This window comes from Agelaius tricolor, unplaced genomic scaffold, assembly GCF_023055355.1.
Source record: "Agelaius tricolor isolate 1412-34295 unplaced genomic scaffold, bAgeTri1.0.p SCAF_1, whole genome shotgun sequence".
Classification (NCBI taxonomy): Eukaryota; Metazoa; Chordata; class Aves; order Passeriformes; family Icteridae; genus Agelaius; species Agelaius tricolor.
In genome coordinates this window covers 32177387-32196851 of record NW_027269261.1, presented here as the reverse complement: position 1 = coordinate 32196851, position 19465 = coordinate 32177387, and the positions used below count along the sequence as shown (strand labels likewise).

The 19465-nt window shown below is 38.4% G+C and overlaps 1 protein-coding gene across 4 annotated transcripts in view; it reads left to right on the top strand.

Annotated features, from left to right (window-relative positions):
* Positions 1-19465, top strand: part of PLD5 (phospholipase D family member 5) — a 176509-nt gene that overhangs the window by 122183 nt on the left and 34861 nt on the right. For all 4 annotated transcript variants that reach the window (XM_071428836.1, XM_071428844.1, XM_071428853.1 and 1 more), the window contains one exon: positions 14197-14324. In XM_071428836.1, coding sequence (XP_071284937.1) covers positions 14197-14324 — 128 coding nt within the window. The remainder of the gene's footprint in view (positions 1-14196; positions 14325-19465) is intronic.

Here is a 19465-nt window from a genome sequence, read left to right as displayed (position 1 = left end):
AACATGCAGAAACTAGGTTTGTTTTTGGAGAAATATCTTTCTGTTTAGGCACCTAAACTGACTTACCTCAGTTTATGTTGCGCAGTGTGCACACATCCACAAACATCTTGATCACAAGGGAATGTTCAGCACTGGTTTTGTGCCTAAATCCCATGAGAACTCATATGCAACATTTCTTATTTGTTTCACTTGGGGGGCTGGGTAATGTAAACCACATCCAGCCTTATGAAACATGACTGAAAAGTGCAAGTGGGGACTATTTTTGTTACATGTGTTTCAATAACCAAACATCTTCAACACAGAACATCTGCCTGAGTTGCAGAAGATGATGCTGAAAACCTTGCTCTGTCTGGAAGTTTCTAAACTGCCAGTTTTTACCTTACAGCTGTCTGCCTTACCAGGCACCTGACAGAAAGCAAATCACTTAAGCTAGTATTGAACATCTTAAACTTCTTGAAACTGAGCTTACAATCACAAAGATTTAGAAAGGGCAGAAGGTGTTTTGTAGTGGTGCTCCCTTGGTTCTTCCTATTTGAGTTCTAGCAGTTTGCAGAAAATCTTTTAATCTGTTTGCATTTAAAGATGGCTGTAGTAGTCACACATTCATTGGGGTAGAAGAAACCTGGCTTCCAGTCCCTACTCTGCTTCTGCTCCTTCTATTGCCTCCAGATATATTTTGAAAGAAATTTCTTAGCCTTAATAGTAACATAATTGTTTTAAGATTCTGATTGTAGGACAGAATTTTAAAACCTCAGTGGATAATCCATTCTTTCTGTGCAAAAAATGAGGAACTGGTGTAAACAACATATTTTCCATCAGCATTGGCTGCTGCCTAGTTTGGATGTCTTTTAGCTCAAAAAAATACAATAAACTAGTGATAATCCAGTTTTTATTATAGGTTCTACAGGAAACTAGATGCCTAATCTGGGAATTAAACTTTCCCTAGATACGCAAATATCCTCATTTTAGGCACCATAATAGTTCATAATGTGAACAGCTTACTTTCTCTTGTGAGCCTGAAGTACACTAACTTTAAAAGGATTTAGGCATAGCCTGACTTACAGAGTTCTCTAGCAGGAACGATTTAGCAGTATGAGGCTGTCACATCCACAGCCAATAGAGGGAGGAAAAAAACCAAAGTTCACAATCACTTAAATTCTGAAGGCAGCCAGGGCCTTGGGTTGTACTGGCTTGTTTTGCAAAGAGAAAGGGGGAAAAGGTTCACTTAAGCCAAAAATTCTGTCTTTTGGAGCCAGATATGTAAGCAATAAATTCTGATTCTAAGCTCTACAGCTTCTGTGTCTGTAGTCTTAGAAATGTGTACCTTTGCTGAGAGAAATGGCTGTGCACCCAAAGACAGTACCCTCTCATTGGTAATGTGTACCTTGGCATTATAAAATACCAGCTGTGCTTTCCAGTATCTGTGGTCACCGTTTCAAAGATGCATAGGTAAATAATAATGCATTCACTTAAATATTTTTCTTCATTATTCAAAAACAGGTGTACTGTGATGTGTATTTGTTAGGGACAGGAGTACTATGAGGCATATTTAAGATGTTAGGTGTTCAGTAGAAACAATATCATAATTCTTCTGCTTTGAAATTTGTAATGGAAAAGGTCTTTCATGGTAGATTGGTCAGTATTTTAGTACATAATTTCAGGTTGCAAATATTGCATTTAAGTCTGGTACTAAGGTGTGTGTATTCATGGATTTGGCAGCAGTGGGCACTTTTGTTTTTAATAAGCTCCAGCACAACTATGAGCATCTGCAATCCAGCCATCTTGTGAACAGCCAAAGTGCTCTTGTCAGGTAGGACCTAGTCAGGTCCAACATAGGAGCTTGTGCCACAGGGATCATCTTCAAATCTTGCTTGGTGGTTTACATGCTGGAATGGATTCTTCCCGTGTGGCACTAGCTGCTCTGAATTGCTGACACTCTTTAGCACAGAGGAACCAATAACGGATGGCATTAGCAGAAATTAGTTGTGACATTTTTAAAGCATATGGATAGCATGCAAGTTCCTACCTACAGCAACTGAAAGAGTTGGTAAGAGCTGCCAGGGCCATCTGAGCTCAGAAATCATTCGTTAGGTAGCTGTGCTCCCTTTGCAGAAATTTTGGCATCCCATGCTTTCTCTTGTGTGCAAAAATACTAATGTTATCTCATCCTGCAAGGGCATGAAGGCTAATGGTCCTAAAAGGGATCCAAGGAAAAGAATTTAATTTTGGTCAATTTTCGTTTGTCCATTTCACATACTTAATGTTCACGGGAAGCCTGACTGGTTCCTTAGAACTGTACCTTGGTCAGTCAAAGCCATGCTGCTGGTATGATTTGGTATATTTTTGATTGCTGCTGATCTGCAAGCAGGCTCCAGCCCTCTCAGCAGGGCTCAGTGTTTTGTCTCTCACCCTGTTCAAGTTTTTTCTGTCATCTAGACTGAAGTGTAACTTCAAACCTGGGCAGCTCTGAGAAGACCATCACCTGAAGTGACATGACACAGACACTTGTATTATGTTCTTTTAGCTGCTTCACTGCTAGCTCAGTTTCTGCTTCAAACCTGGTTAAAGACTGTGTGCTCCAAGTTGTATAAGAAGCATTAACAAATGCCCAAACCCAGCCGGCACTCTGACCAACACCACTTGGTTTTCATTTGATGAACACTTTGGAAAGGCTACTCAGCTTGGGTTATTGTGTACAGCACAACTGTAGCATAAAGTAAACCCATCCAACCATATCTTGCTGGTTTATACAACATTAGTTACCAAGCCTGATCTTTGTAACATGGGTTTGCCACTATGATACTGATCTTTCTGGTAATCTCCTAAAGCAGTTTTCAAATTAGTCTTCGCTTCTGCGGCACTTTGGTGTGTTATGATTTTTTACACAGCCTAATGGTTGGAAAGCAAATTACATTAAGATCCTTCTGAAGTTATTCAAGCAGAAGCAAAGTTCTCAGAGTGATATCTCTGTTACTCTCCATCTTTTCCATATCTTTCTGCATGTCCTTACAGAGCAGTTATTTCTAATGTTTATCCTTGAGAACAGAGTGATTTCAGCCCCTTTTCCATCCTTTGGACAAAATATTAACTTTCTGCAGTGTGTAAGTCTTAGTAATTATGTAGTACAGAAATTGACAGTCATTTCAGTGACTCAAAGCAAAACAGATCCCTGCTCTTGAAGCTTTTAATCTCAGTAGTCTTGTTAGCATTAAAGTGATGGACAAAAATGCCAGCAGTTATAGGACTACATAATTACTGTACTAAGCTTCAAAATCACTACAAAAGAACAATGTGATGATTGCAATGAGAAGCTTTCAAAAATAACAGTTCCTAAGCAAAGGACCACAGAGCAGCTGTTCTCAGCCATAAGACAAAGGATTGTAACCAAGCCCCTGATTTGATATTGGGACTTGAAGTGCCTGTGCTGCCTTCCTTTCCTGCTTTCATAGAGATCCCAGTAGTCAACTGCAAGCAGTACAGTTCCACAGCCCCTGTTCCTGTGCACTACTGCCTTCCCAACTGAACTGGTCCATCTCTGTCCCTTATTGTCCTCAAGCTAATTCTGTCTGTCCTGTGTGGTTTGGAATAGAAAAAGAAGTCCTACAGACCTGGTTAGCCACCATTTCAAAATGTCACAGGGGGGTAATATACCTGTATTCCTGTCCTTCACGGGGAGTTGTTGATATTTACACTGGAGAAATGAAACTATATTTGTTTTGTGGTCTAGTCCCTCTGCGGTGCTAAAATCCTCGGTGATTTCAGTGTGCAGTTACTTTTATTGACTGTATATTGTGTGTGTCCTTCACACAGATAATAAGATAGAATCTGTGGGGTTGTGGCTTCCTTTCGTTTTGCTTTCTACATTTCAAGTAGGCTGTTTGGAAGAAAGTCAATCCATGTTAAAAATCTGCTAACTGACAAGCTATTGATCTGTATCCCCTAGGTATTTCCTCAAATCCTATGTATTTTTCCCCATATACCTTTTGTTTTTTCTCAGTCCACTGTCTGGATTTTTCTGATTTTGACATCAGGGCATGTCCATTTTTCTCTTTAAAATGCCTCTATTTAAATGAATGAAGTATCTGGGTGACCAAGCCAGAATAATGAAGCCCTCAAAAATGCATCTGACAGACTAGTTAGAACAATAGTAAATCAAATGTGAGACTCTTCAGCCTGCTACAGCAGAGCTGCAGTGTGTAGTGTATGTGCTTACTTTGATAAAAAAGAGGCTGTAGAAGTGTCTTGTTCTTTCAAGAACCTTAGATTCATGATAGTAAAAAACTCAGCTTCAGTTATTGTTTGGACTAAGAAAGCAAGAAGAAATTCCCTGAGTCTTAAATTGCAACAACCATCAGAAATCTATGTTTATTTTGGGGGTGTATATCATGAGTTAATACCTGTAGAAGTCCTAGCACATGTAAATAAAGTAAAATTAGGACCAATCTGGATATCCCAAAGCCATGGATAGCCTTAGAACTCTTAAGAAAATGTTTTTCCTTTCCACAAATTTGTTTGTAAAATCTTGAATAATATACCATACTGCTTATGTAGTTATAAAATAAAATATGTTCCTCAAGCAACTGGAGCGAGAGGGACTGAATGAATAATTGGATGAATATATATGATAAATGAAACAATGTAAGAGTAGGCAAGGCCAAGAGTGAAATTATGAACTGAGTGTGAAATGGAAGAGAGCAAAGGAGAGGGAAGATGAATGATGTTGGGGGAAAGTAGTGGGGGAAATGAAATCTGAGGGAGGACTGAATCAGATAAAACCGAAGGTCAGAAACTTAAAACTGAGTAATTAATTTGGGAAAAGATCAGAACAGAATGTTGTCAAAAGGTAAAGCATGTTATTGGTGGACTTGTGACAACATGGAAAGAAAAGTAATTGCCATTGAGATAGGAATGACCTGAAAAAAATGTAGAAAAGTCAAAGGCTGACTCAGCAAGATAACAAGATAGAATCAAAGGAAGGAGGTGGGGAAAATTGCTTAGAGACAAGGGAGAAGTAGTGAAAGGAAATGTCTGTGCCACTGGCAGACCCAGATTACTTCTGGCTGTGCCTCTGTTTTTCTTGTATGGCCAAAGCCAGGTCAGCTGGTGCTCTTGGCTTTCAGTAGCCTGAAGATAATACTCTCTTGTCTCAGAAGCTGCTAGAGAATCATCTAATGAAAGTTCAGGAAAAAAAAAATAGATTCTGTTATGAAGGTATTGTAAAAATTAAAGTAAGTAGCCACCCAAGGAGGCAAACTCTGCCCTCAACTCTTTGCCTGCCTTGCAGTATCTCACCTTCCAGAACTGATTTATTTCTCCTTCAGGAGAAGGAAACTGACAGAACCCAAAGCAGAGCTCCAGATGTCTGAGGAGCACATTTTGAGAATAATTATTTGAGAATAATGCACAAGTGTTGTTACTGCTAGTCAGCATATTTAGAAGAGACTGTTGCCAATACTGATGATTTTAGAATATATAAATATCAGAATGAAATCATGTTGCTAAGTTAAAAAGAGAGATACGGATAAATAGTCACTGCATTTTTCTTGGTAGAGATTTAGCCTTGTTCATTCATAAAAGGTTGTGATCCTAATTCCTCATGTGTTAGGATGAAAAAATGTCACTGAATTCTTGGATGCTTCATCCAAGAAGTATATAAATAAATATAGTGGTTCAAAATGCTAATCCAAGTAAAGAAAAGTCTTCACAAGGAAGTGGGATAAGCAGTGTGCAGGTTTACTAATCTCTCTATTATATTTAAAATGGCTTTCTTTTATAGTAAAAATATATGCAATTATACTTAGGCAAAGAAAGAAAGCCACAATCCAGCTTTAATAATGCTTTTACTGATTGTATTGTAGTCCTCCTTTAAGTGGTAATATGCTTTGTCGCCTAAATCAACTAAGTAAGAAAATTACTTTTCCCAATCTCCACAGCAATCACTTTTATAGCTTTGTCTAGTAAATGAGCAGTCTACTCTCCAATAATGAAGGGCAAAAAAAGATTTTTTTTTAATATTCTAGCAAACTTTCTTGTATATGAGTTCTCTTACAGACTCTACTGAATCATCAGACTCTCAGAGCAGATTTGTATTAAGAAAATGCTATTTAAAGGAATGCTGAGTTCTGCTAAGGGGAAAGAATTGAACTGATCATCTCATTATTCAAAATTTTATTCAAAATTTTCTATGACTTGATCTGAAATACTTCAAATAGCTCAAAAAGAAGTAAAAATTGATGTAAAAATACTGATATCAAAGTCAAGGCAGTAAAAAATGAGGATTTTTCTCAGGTTTGCTACATCAAGCAGCATCACTTGTTAAAAGAGGCAGAAATGTTTGCTACTGTTGATAAAATTACTAGAAGGAAAGGAAAAGCTGTTTGGAGCTTTTAAAATTACACTAAATTCTTGTGCATGGGCTCAATTTAATTTTTTTAAAGACACACTAAAATGGGAGCCCTAAACTTTGGCCCAAACAGTAAGAGATTTTTTGGCAAATGCAGTACAGAAATCCCTGGTTTCAGAGGCCACATCTAGGCTGGAAATGTAGAGTTGAGTATGTCTTTTCCTGTCTTGTTCTATGTAGTGAGCTATACTGTTGGCTGCTGGCATTTTCTGCTGGGTGGCAGCAAATGCCTCTCTAGGACATGCTGATGCCCTGGACTTCCATCATGGAAAAGATCAGAGATCTGTAGTTATACGAGCTTATTCCTTCTTTGCAGTCTAAAATTCTGTGTATAGGTTAAGTAAACACATCCATGCATGATTTATCAGCTGTGAGGATGGCGAGGCATTGGAAAAGGTTGTCCAGAGAAGTTGTTGATGCTCCATCACTGGAACTGTTCAATGCCAGTTTGGATGGAGCTTTGAGCAACCTGGTCTTCCATCTGCTGGAAGGTATCCCTGCCCATGGTAGAGAGTTTGGAACTAGATGACCTTTGAGTTCTCTTCCAGCCCAAGCCATTTTATGATTCTATTCATGGGGGAGGTTAAGTGTTCTCCTGCTCTGTTTATTCTGCAGGTAAAGAGGGGAATCTCTATCTCTGTGCTGTCATATTTGTGATGGACCACTGGCTGTTTGCTGGTGAATCAGAAGTAAGGTGTGGCTGGGTGGGTATTACAAGTATTAAAAAGAAATACTGTCAGGCCTCTCTTTTGTCTGGCCTGTGAGATGGGATGGGAAGCACTTTGGTTAAATTTCTGGGATTTTTCTGCTGAGTAAATCCAAAGGGCCCAGCAGGCAGCACAAAATGCATTCATGTGGGGGAGAGCTGTAACACTCCCACGCTGAACTCTAGATACAGCTGGGTACTTAGCTGAGAAATCAGTGTTTTGATTACTTGGGTAGCAACAAAGGCCAACATTTGACTTCTTCAAAGCCAGTGTAAGGGTATATTTAGATAAATGTTACTTCGGGAACTAACTAGCTCCCAAGATACCATTGAAGTTAAATCAGCAATTGCAAGAAATTAATTCTGACCTTTCCTTTGTTCTCAAAAATCTGCCATCCTGTATCCAGGACATGAGGGTCCCTGATGAGTCTTTTCTTGATTTTCTGTGTCACTGTCAACCCCTGTGTAAGCACATGGGGAATGGCAACCCAAGAAAATGCTAGAATTGCCTTCTTATCTCTTCGCACAAGACAAATGATTATGCAAGATAAAAGGCAAACAAATTCTGGAGCTTGCCACCTGAAATTACTGAGGCCTGATTTTGAGAGGAGTGGAGGCTGAGACTGTGTGGGTGTACCTTTAAATGGCAGCACTGGCAGAAGCAGTTCCTGCATCTTGTTGCACTCAGCCACAGCCACTCATTCCCACACTTGCTCTCTGCCTTCAGCTGTTTTTGAAAAAATTGTTTACTGCCATGTGGTGAGCTGGACTAGTGAATTGTTCCACATTTGAAATACCTTTCTTATTTTTATTTATGTTTAACCTGGATCCATTTTCTGATCCAAATGATTCCCTGAAAAAGCTCCTTCAGCACATCTGAGGAGGCAGTGGAGGGGTGCAGAAGGGTTGCTGAAGATGAGATCTGTCCATGCTACTATTTTCTGGGGTAATTGGTGTTAGTTTTTTGGGGTTGGAGTTTTTTTCCCTTTTTTAAACACACCAGTTGTAGTTCTGTAATACTTTGGTTTCCCAGAGAGAGCTGGGATTTGTAATGCTCATTTGTCACTATATTCCTTTTTCTTCCTGCTCTTTCCTGTCCACATTCTCAGCTCTTGGCTTCCACAGCTGTGTGGCTGGAGCAGTTTCTGGGGCTGTACCACCTCACAAAAATTATTTCAACCCACTGACTGAGTAAAAAACAAAGCAAAAAAGTAATGGTGAGTGTAGAGGATATTTGCTGCCCTGATCATCCAGGGCAGAGCCCATCAGCATGTTGCAGTCTGCTGGGGATGGAAGGGAGCCAGGAAGAAGCTGGCACAGGGCCTGGAGAGGGGGCTGGGAAGTCAGACAGCAGCGATGGAGACCTCTCTTCTCACGTCCTCAGCTCCACAGGGAGATCCTTGACTGCAGCCTGTCTGCTTAGGAGAGCTCTCTTGTAGCAGCCTTTCTTCCAAGCTGCAGCCAGCCAGGGACACGTGAGCTGGCTGGGGAGCGTGCCAGTGGAGATGAACAGCAGCAGCACACAGGAGGCAGAGTGACTGTGTCCCTGAACACCCACACCACAGCCCCAAGCATGTGAGCCCATCCATTGCAGTCCCAGGGCGTGCTGCAGGCACCTGTGTCTTTCCAGAGATAGACCAGAGGGGCTCATGGAGCTTTGGTCACAGATTCCTCTCCTGGGCTTTGATTTCCTCAAAATTATCTTTGTGTCAGTGACCTCAGATGCTGTAAAACAAGATAGTAAGCATTACAGTTAATTTTTGTGAAAAGTACCTACATCAGAAACAGCCCAGTTTTCCTAAAGGCAGTTTTGAGAAGCTACATGTGCACTCAGCTTATGGCTGATTGTACACTGGGAGTGTTTCTTATGCAGGTAGGTTTGAGTCTAAGATGGGCCAAGATGGCATGAATGTAAATATTATTGCAAAAGCTTTCTGGAGATTACTTGGACTTGTGCTAGAATGTAATTTCTTTGAGTAATTATGATTTCATTTTTTGCATGTGTGACAGTTGAATTTAGCGCTTCTAGAGAAAAGACAGCAAGGTTTTGATTCTAGGGTGCTTCTTTTTTAAATTATTGTGTCTTTAGACTGATGAATAGCACATAATCCTAGAGTGACAGGATTCAGTCCTGGTAGTTTTTTAAAAGGACACGGGGATATGTGTTAGAGAGAGAGAAGCAGAGGGCAATATAAACAAAACGGCTGATTCAAAGTTAAGTTATTACCGTCAGAGATTTCCCTAAAAGTCCTTGAGTGTTCTCTTTTAAAATATATCTGAATCATTAATCTTTCTGGGCCAGGCAGATTTTTAAATTGCATTTCAAATCCAATATTCCATAAAGAGCACAGAAATAGTAAATAGTATAGTTTTTCTTTTAATCATTCAGAGACTTAGTAAAAATAATTTTGTTTTCAACAAAATATTGTTGTGCATTCTTCTGCTTTTGTATTTCCTCTTCTGAGTGGTGGCAGGTCACACTAATGGGGCTTCTGGAAGAAGTCCATACTTTTTGCAATCAGTTGAGAAAAAGCTTGAAAATTCATGGGGAGGTGATCCTCCACCTGGATCACTTGTGTCTACCCCAAATGAGACAGCTACTGCACCACTTGTGACCAATTGCATTGAAAACTCTGAATTTTTGTCTCAGTAGAATAAAAATTATATTTATTCATGGGAGTACTTTGTGCTAAAAATTATTATCAAAAGCAAAAAAATGAAGTTAAAGCATATATTGCAAAATGTAGAGAAAGAAATATTTGTATCTATACAAATAGATAACTCTGGCTCTCCTTTTACTCATAAAGTTCTCCCCCTTATTTTTTTTCCTCTCTGATTTTAAAACCACTGTAGTTAAAGTAAGAAAGTTGGGAAGACAGAAGACCAATTTTAGGCATGGTACAAGCAAATGCAGCTTCTGTTTCTTGGGCGTTATGTTTGCTAACTCCAGAGTAAGTTTAGCCTGTAACTGGTACTGCTGAAAACTGTGGCAAGCAGAATTTGCATGTTTGCTTTCAAGGCAGCTGTGATAATAGCAGCCTAAATAGTTGCTCTTTCTTGGTCTTCCTTACAAAAATTATTTACTGCATCCACCAGTGAGGGAATTTGGCATAATGACGCTGCCTCAGTACAAGGCAATATCCTAAGCTGCTCACAGGTGTTGGATCCAAAGCCTCAGGAAAGTGAAGACTTCCAGAGAAGGTGCACCTTCTCCAGACTGTTGCATAAACTTGATGTGGAGGCCGAGTGGCAGCCCTGTGAGTTCTGACCTCCTGCAGTCTCTCCCACAAAGAAGAATCTCCCAGTTTGTGTGGCTGTCTAATGACCTTGCTTGAGCAGCAGGAAAATCCACAGGCACAACACAACTGTGTCAGGAATGTGTCTGACACAGGTTTTCATGACAGCGTGGATGTGATGAGCTCTTGATCAAAGGGTCCTGCATAGAATTTAGTGCTTTGCCTCAAATATGTAAAAAATGTCTTAGCTTTAGGTTCATAGCATCATTAAATGGCTTGGGTAGAAAGGGACCTTAAAGATCACCTAGTTCCAGCCCCCCTGCCACGGGCAGGGAGAGCTTCCAGTAAACCAGGTTGCTTAGAGCCCCATCCGACCTGGCCTTGGAGCACTTCCAGGGACAGCACATCCACAACTTCTCTGGGCAACCTGTTCCACTGCCTCACCACCCTCACAGTAAGCAGTTTCCTCCTAATATCTAATTTAAACTTACCCTCTTTCAGTTTGAATTTATTCCCCTTTGTCCTTCCCTCTTTCCAACATGCCCTTGGAAAAAGTCCACCTCCATCCTTCTTGTAGGCTCCCTTCAGGCACTGGAAGGCCACAATTAGGTCACCATGAAGCATTCTCTCCAGGCTGAATAATCCCAGTTCTCTTCAAGTTCCTATTCTTGAAGTCAAGCTTGCCCTGTAGCTTTCAGACATTGTTAGTGAAGTATCTGAGAGCAGGCAGCTAGACCAAACAGGAGGCTAGAAATTGTAAATGACATTTGCTTGACCACCCCTCTTCTTTGGGATTACTTTGGGAGTTGGATGGGGGTTTTTTTTAATGGATGAAAAGTCAATCTTTCTTGCAATGCTACTGATACCTTCTGTGTTTTCTCCATTATGAGACAAAGCTAGAGGCTAAGTTGCTGTCTGGCATTTCCCAGGGGCTGTGTTCACATCACATGCAGAAGGTCCAGGCTCTCAATGGCACGATCCCCTCCATGCATCCCAGACTGCATCAGTCATCTACCTTATACAGTGCAAAAAAAATCCCCACCTAGAGGAAAAAGGACTCAGATAAATGTCTGTTATTTACAATATGCTTTGATCCCTACAGTGCCTCTTTTTTGTGAGCTTTTTTACTGCAGAAAATGTGTCATCTGTCCCAGCCCTTAGAATGCACAATTTTAAGGGACAGACAAATCCACTTGAGTTTTAAGTGACAGCACTGGTTTTCTCTAAGTCCTCATCCTGAATTTTAATCTCCAGTAAAACAAAATAGTTAGATTTATTTGGCATGTTTATTAGCGATCAAGCCTACAAATGTGCCCTTCTGGTTGAACTCAGTAGACTCACAGCTTTGTGTAATTGAGACTGCAGCATGACAGAGAGTTCTGCTACGGCTTCACATATTGATCAGTCCAATTTAATTTCCTCATGGGACCTGAACCACACTAGGGATGGGGGATTGTGTTGAAGGCTTGATAAGCCTGTTTTAACAAAGCATCTCAAGGGCTCCTGGAACAGAGGCAATTATCAATACTGATACACGTTTCCTTTCTTCAAAAGGTAGGGCTCATTAATAGGTGGCACAACAGCTGCTGTTTGCAACAAATGACTTTTTTTTTAATTAACTTGGAGATACTGCTTCCTCACCTGTTTACTTACTAGTTGGCTGTTTCCAAAAGGAAAAGAAATTGGGTTCCAGGTTTTGATCTTACTGGTATATGTGATAGCAGTATCTTCTGCTCTACTATATTCTCTATTTTGGTAATTGAAGCCTAGATTATATTTTACAGTAATAGTCCCATCCCACTGCTTCTGCCCATGTCTGAGCAACCCACGCCAACAAATTCTGATGTTTTACAACTTTTGAATTTTGTGGCAAGTTACTGATGATATCTGCTATTTTTAATGTTAGTATTACTGGTTAAATAGTCTCCTGTTACAGCTTTGGCAGTCAGCATTTTTGTTTGTCACTGAATATTTCAAAAATGTTTTTAAATTGCCCTTTTTTTTAGGCTCTCAGTTATGAGAAGGAAGCTTATTGTTACTTCCTATTGTTTTATCTTTACTATGTAAAAATCCTAACATTTCATTTATAACCGTTTTGGTGTAGGTGTGTTGTGGGTGTTAAATTCATACTGCTCTTTAATGCTGTAAATTGGGTGTATGGAAAGAAAACATCATCAAGGCAATCTGCTTTGTTAAACCCGATTTTAAACACAGTTTTCGGATCACTAGCTGGAAGTTTAGTGCCTTACAGAATGGTCATCCTTAGCTAATAGCAGTTGCTTTTGTTTTGTTTTTTCACCAGGAAACAATTTAAACCATTTAATAGCAGCTATCGTGTTTTCTGATTTCTTTTCCATTTCACACTCATTTTCTCAATAATTAGCACAGTTCTGCTCGTTAATGCATGAATTGAAAGCAGCAGCAATACATTGCAAGGAAATTGGAAAAATCTTTGTTTCTAAGCATAGATGATTGTGGGTGAGTGAAACATACAAAAAATTGGAAAGGTAACTGGGTTGCACCAAATGCAATTGACCAATGAGCCAAAGTCTGGAATGTGCTCAAAATGTTGTTTTGCGTGTTTGCTGCATCATGGTGAGTGGCACCTTTACCTGGTTTTTCTTCTTTTCTTGATGTCTGAATTTTTAGAATATTTTTTTCAAGGAAATTTGCTGTTTTCATGATAATAAAGAAATATTCAGCACTGGTAGCTGTTGCCTAAAATTGCAAGTCAACTGTCTCTAAGGAGATCAAAAATAGGAAATTTGATTAAAAGAGATACATTTTAGTTCTCTATCTATCCTGGAATTCTTTTAAAGTTGTGAGTCATTTTCATTTACTGGAGTTCATGGTACTGGAGGCCCCATGAGTGTTTAATAGGAGATGGCTGATACCATTGCTGTCCCCCAGGCTGCTGTTTACTGTCAGTTCTCTTCCCTGGTTAGTCATGACTGAAATGCGAAGATGAGTGGGTTACTGTAAAATGCCTTCAGCAATGATTAATGATTAGTTCAGATTAATCACCTTATTTTGCAAACACTGGAGCACTGAAAGAACAGTGATGGTGTGAGAAATCCCCTAAACTTACCTAATATTAAATATATTCTGGATTTAGTTCTGCAAACATACAGATGGGGCCAATTCACACATTCCTAGTGATGCAATGGAGCCAACGAGGAGCGCCTTGGATTTCAGTGGCCTATAGTCATTAATAAAACTGTGCCATTCAGAGTGGTAGGTCGAATGTCACAGATTAGCAGGATTAAGAACAGCTTCAATATAATTTATTTAGGGCTTTGCTTATTTCCTAATTCTCCACCCATGTTCCTCTTGTTGGGGTCTGTTATGTGCCACAACCACTGCAGACACCTTCTCAAACCATTGCACAGGGGAGGAGGAGCAGAGTAGAGTCTGCTTTTTAGGCAGGGGTTTTAATTGCATTAATATTTTAAAGGTCATTACTGCAATATGTGGTTTATGCTAGAGAATAGAAATTTAGAAATGAACTATTTTTAGGAACATACAGTGCTGGGGAAAAAAATAGATAATTTGATTCTAAAGTGGAAGGCAATTATGTAAACATTATAACACATGGGAATGTTCCCTATACCTGGGACATGCATTGCATAAATATTTCTTCATAAAACTGAAATAAATGTTAATTAAAGTCCTAAATATTGGGACAGTAACAATGTTTATCATTGCTTTTAAACCTTAATGGTGTGTTTCATTATGTCCCTCACTAATTTTGGAAACTGAGGCCGTGAAATGTGAAATCATTTCTTCTTTTAATAAGGTAAACTATCTCATATTAAGTAATGCTATCTATTATTCTATCCTTAAATCTCTAGGTGCTGAAGTGTTGTATATGAACATGTCAGCTTACAATGAAGGTCGGCTTCAGTCGTCGTTCTGGATTGTTGATAAACAGCACGTATACATTGGAAGTGCCAGCCTAGACTGGAGATCGCTGGGACAGGTAACTGAATTGAAAAACTAATCCTATACCCTTTGAGAGTATAATGAGAAAAAAAAGTAACATTTTGAGGACACTTGGATAACTCTATTTTCTGATAGTTTACTGGCAAAACTGCTAGCATCAAAAACTGTACTGCCACAATTTTGATGACTCTTCTGTGTTGGCAAGAATGTACTACTATAAATTTTGCTTCCTTTTATTATAACAGCTGTCTTCCATGGTTATGCTTAAATTTTAAATATTTGATTGTTTTTTATTGATTTCTGTGATGGTCATTGTATGTTCCAGTTTACTTTAAAAAAAAAAAAAAAAAGGGAGCAAACCTATTGGTTAACAAACCACTATGGAAACTCTATTGTGATATCATGGGCAAGATGTAGTGCCTCTGATTTGCCATTTAAAAAGCAAAACCCAGATTTGGAAAGACTTCCACATGGATAATGGGTATTATACTGGAATACCCACTACCTTTGGGGAGGGTCAGATTTAGGGGTATAGAATGTCAAGTAGCATAATGCTTTTGAAGGCTGACTGTATTAGAGAGAATTCCACATTTTTATTCCTCATAAACATGGCAGTGCTAACAACTCTGTGCAGTCTGTGACCATTTTGAGGAATTTGTCAGTAACACAGCTTATTTGCCTTTTTGTAGGTATGTGTGCCTATTTTTATTTCTGCAACAGTTTCAGGATTATTAGTGGCTGTCATGTTCATTTTTGCTATATACCACCTGTGTGAGGCTGCTTTCAGCCACACTTATGGAGTGAAACCTGTACTTTGAGATCTCAGTAACTGAAAAGCACAACAGAGAGGGAAAAACAGCAGTCCTAGATAGTTATTAGTTGCTATAAAAAAAGCTTGCTTTCTAAATGTGAGCAGAATCTCAGAAACACAGGAATATTTTGAACATGATGATGTTCTAATGATTTTGGAAGGAAGAACGTGCGTCTTGGTTGTGCTGAACTTTTTAATATTTGTTTTCAGCTAAGACTGTAAGTCTGACTAAAAGCAAATTAGCCAATTTAGTAAAGAAAGTGAATAAATGCATTTTTGCTTCTCTTATGATATTAATTTACTTGAATTGTATGTTTACAAAGGAATCTGGAACAGTGGTAGAAAAAACAATGTTGTTAGAGAAAATCTTGGAAAAGAGGATGTTGTATTTCCAGGCAATGCAATAAAATACAGTTTGGGCTTTTGGACAGTTCAGAAAATGTTTTTACATTATCTCTGCCTCATGAGCTAAACTCTTCTGTCATAACAAAATAGCTCTTCATAGGATTTATTTAGCTTATAAATAGTTTGTCTTTGAAGCCTCTTCTATTTGGGGGTTTGAGTACCAGTGAAAATAATAAATGTGGGGGGAAAGAAGCACATTTACCACACAGATAATTATATTATTTATATATTCCTTATGTATTTATAATCTTCATCACAGATTATATGATTCCATATAGATTTACTCTTCTCAGGCTGAAGTAAATCTAAAATCTTGTAACATACTCGCATTAAACTTTGATGCCAGTTACTTGTAGGCTGATATTTCAAAAGTGATCCCTGGATGTTAATTTTATCACTCTTTCCTGCATGCATTTGGACTTGTTTTAATCTTATTGTCATGTATAACAGTATATTTTTATATGTAGTTTTAAGATGAAGCTCAGAAGAATATTTGTACAATGCAAAAAGAAATCTCTCTGCATTATGGTAAAATAGAATCTGCTTTCAGTTAGTTGAGAAATGTATGCTGGGGTTTCAGAGGAGCCAAAGGAAATTAGATGCTTGGCTCCTGTTGATGCCAGATATGAGTGTCTGATTCCCTTACCCCAGAGTTGCAGGTTAATAAATCAGGGTGACTGTCAAAGAGATCTGATATGCTGTCCTAAAATAATAATCTGTCTTGAACTTTCCTTTTCACATAATAAGCAAAATAAGCACAGAACTCTGTCATTTTATTTTGAGTCCTTTCCTCAAGCAAAATGCTTTGCACATGTGTGGGACTTAATCTTAAAACCCACGGTGAGCTGAGCCCTCTCTGGGGAAATGTATCTCCCACGGGTTCTCATTATCAGAGTCTCAGTATAGCTGCAAATGAGGGATCAGCTCCCTCTTCTCTTTCTCACTTTCCTCTGTCGTCCCTTTGCCTGATACTAAAAAAAAAAACAAAACAAAAAAAAAAACCAACCAAACAAAAAAAAATCCAAGTCTGTTTAGCATCATTTGTCTCTTAGGAGACTAAATCTAAAGCTGAAACAATAATTTAACTTTTAACAGCTCCATGGAAAACATCATCAGGACTTAAGTGCTTTGGGTTTGCAGTATTTGTGGAGAATTCTTTGTGTTTATAAGCTGGATACTATAAATCAATCACATATGAAGCTTATTTAGTTTTATTGCCATTTTCTTGACTTTCCAGCACTGACAAGAAGCAATGAGAGTATTTTCTTAGAAGTAAATTTTCTGCATCAAGGAGAGATTTTCATATGCTGCAGATATTACTTAAGAATAGCCTTTAAAGTTGCAGAAATCCTGTGCCTCTGCTGGCAAAGTTTTAATACTTGCCAGAGTCTCAGCTTTGAAATTATGAGCAAGGGTAAGAGCACATTATTACTTTTCAAGTAAAACTGTGTTTCAGTTAAATTGCAAGTTTGTCAAACTGTAGTAATTCTAGCTGAAATCATCTATGCCAGCTATCTGCTTCAGTCTGAAATCAAACCCCACAGTGAAACATTAAGTACTTGTTTAGAGTTCCTGAAAGCAGGATTTTACAAAAATAGGATGGTTTTTGTCTATAGTGGAATATTTTGAATTTTTCTTTGTACAGGTCTGGAATTTTGCATCTTTTTCTATTTTTATCAATATAGCCCAATATTACCTAATTACATAACCCATTGAAAGTTGAGGATTATGAACAACCAGAGTTTTGCCACTTTCTTAGATATAGTAAGCTCTGTAAGATTTTACCAGTGAAATCATCTAGCTTCTTGCTGGTAAATTTATACATACTGAGAAACAACTAAAAAATGAGTCACTCAAACATGCTTAAAAGTGTGTATGTATACTGATTAATTTTTTTCCTGTGGCTTGAACTAATGGCAATCAAGATGGCAATGGTGCTGTATTCTAGTTTCTAGTTCCTTGACCCAGTAGCTTATTATTACTTCATAAAAGAAATTGGTTATATAAAAATTGTTACAATCCATAAGCTAATGAAACGTATCATACATTTCTTTTGTTCCATGACTCCCTCCAATAATTCCAGCAAAGCTTGAAAATGCATTTATCTCCTTAAGTCTGTTAAGGAGCATGAGGTTTGTAATACATATGAACATTTCTGGAGCTTTTTATGCTAGCAACGTTTTTGGAAAAGTTTTATTCACGCATGAATAATTGAATCTAGTGGGCAAACAACTGTAATGGATTAGTTGAACCACTTCAGAAAAATGCATTAATGTGCAACAAATAATCAGCTTTTGGAAAATGCTATTACTGAAAATTCCTGAAACAAGTAAAATTAATCCAATTGTCTTCACTGGAAGTGAAATCAGGCTAATATTAGCTAGTCTTGTTGGCAAAAAAATTAGTTTAAATTATGAATACCACCAGTACCAGGTAGTTGAGTGTATGTGTGAAGGTTAGTGATCAAATTCAAACCTTCAAGGTCTCAAGTAGAAGCTTGCTGTTTGCTCCTTGGAATTGTGGAGTCTGACTGTAAACATCTGGCCTGAAGGGAAGTGGCTTGTCTGGGGTTCCAGGAGGAAGTGGTTTTGACACTAAGGAGGGAGACCCGAACAGAAAAAGGTGAAGTTCCTGACTGGAGGAAAAGTCCTTAAAATGGGAGAGATCCTGGAGATTAGAGAGCTGTGGGTAAGATGGAAGCCAGGGGATGCACCAAAGCCACTGGCTGGTGATGCCTGAGACAGGTGAGCAGACATGCAGCAGGGATGGACCCAACGTTCTGCTCAGCATCTGGGGCCAGCAGCCCCTTCCCTGCAGGAACAGAGATATGGATGGACAGTGTGAAATAATCAAGCAGTAGCAAAAGCTCCCATTGTGTTGGTTCTTAAACAAATCCCAATATCTAGAGCCACCTCAGGTAGTCATTTGTCATTTGCTCTCTCTTGCCTAGAACATCTTAAAAGCATTATCTCAAACATTCCTGCTTAAATTTGGCTCAGCTGATGTTGAGGCAAAGTTCCTAAGCATGATTTTTTTCTCTTAGCTGTATAAAAACTGCTAGCAGAGGATTTTTGTTTTTAAGATGCCTTTTAAGTCTCATATCTTTTCTGGATTGTTTGTTATTCTGATCATTTAAATTCAGATAAATATAACCTGAATGGCTGCTAGACTTAATTTTTTTTTTAAGTAGCAAAACCAACCAGGCTGTAAAAATCACAGGATTTTTTTATCCTTTGAAAGGATTAAAAAAACCCAACCAGGCTGGGAAACATTTGTTCTTTAAGGACAGAAATATAACCAAGTGATCTTTTTTTCATTTTCCCAATAATTTCATGTCTCTGTTGGATTCTTTGTGTGATTTGTGTTACCAATATAAGTAAGACTTCAGAAAGGCATTTGATTTCTCTTAATCTTAAAAATCCATCAGGATTTCCTTGTCAGTCAGTTTCCTCTCCATCCTCCTCTTACTCTCTTGTTGTTATGAGTTACCAACTGCTAATTTTATCTACATAATTTAAGGCAACTGGGAAATTAGATAAACTGTCCCAACAGTTTTTGTCAGGTTGGTGTTTAACCTGAGGAGTTAGTTTTTTATTTGATGTACCTAAGATGTTAAATAAATACCCAAGGGGGTAAAAGTACTGTACAAGGTGAGATGTGACTGTGTATGAATGAGAAACTCTCTGTGAGCTGTTTTTTCCTTATGGTTATTAGTATTTAAAACATACTTATCTCATTAGTATTGAGTCCTACAGCACATGAAAGTCGTAGCAATTACGAATTTTTTGGTTACATTTGAATGATAAGGAAAAAAGTTGTTCATTTATTCTATTAATAATCCAGTTGAATCAACAGCCAAATTAGCTGAGATGGAGAGCCATGAGAATTAGTCAAAAAAAGGTCTATTAAGCATCTGTAGATACGGTAGATAAACTAAGTTTTGTCTTTTACAATAAGTATGA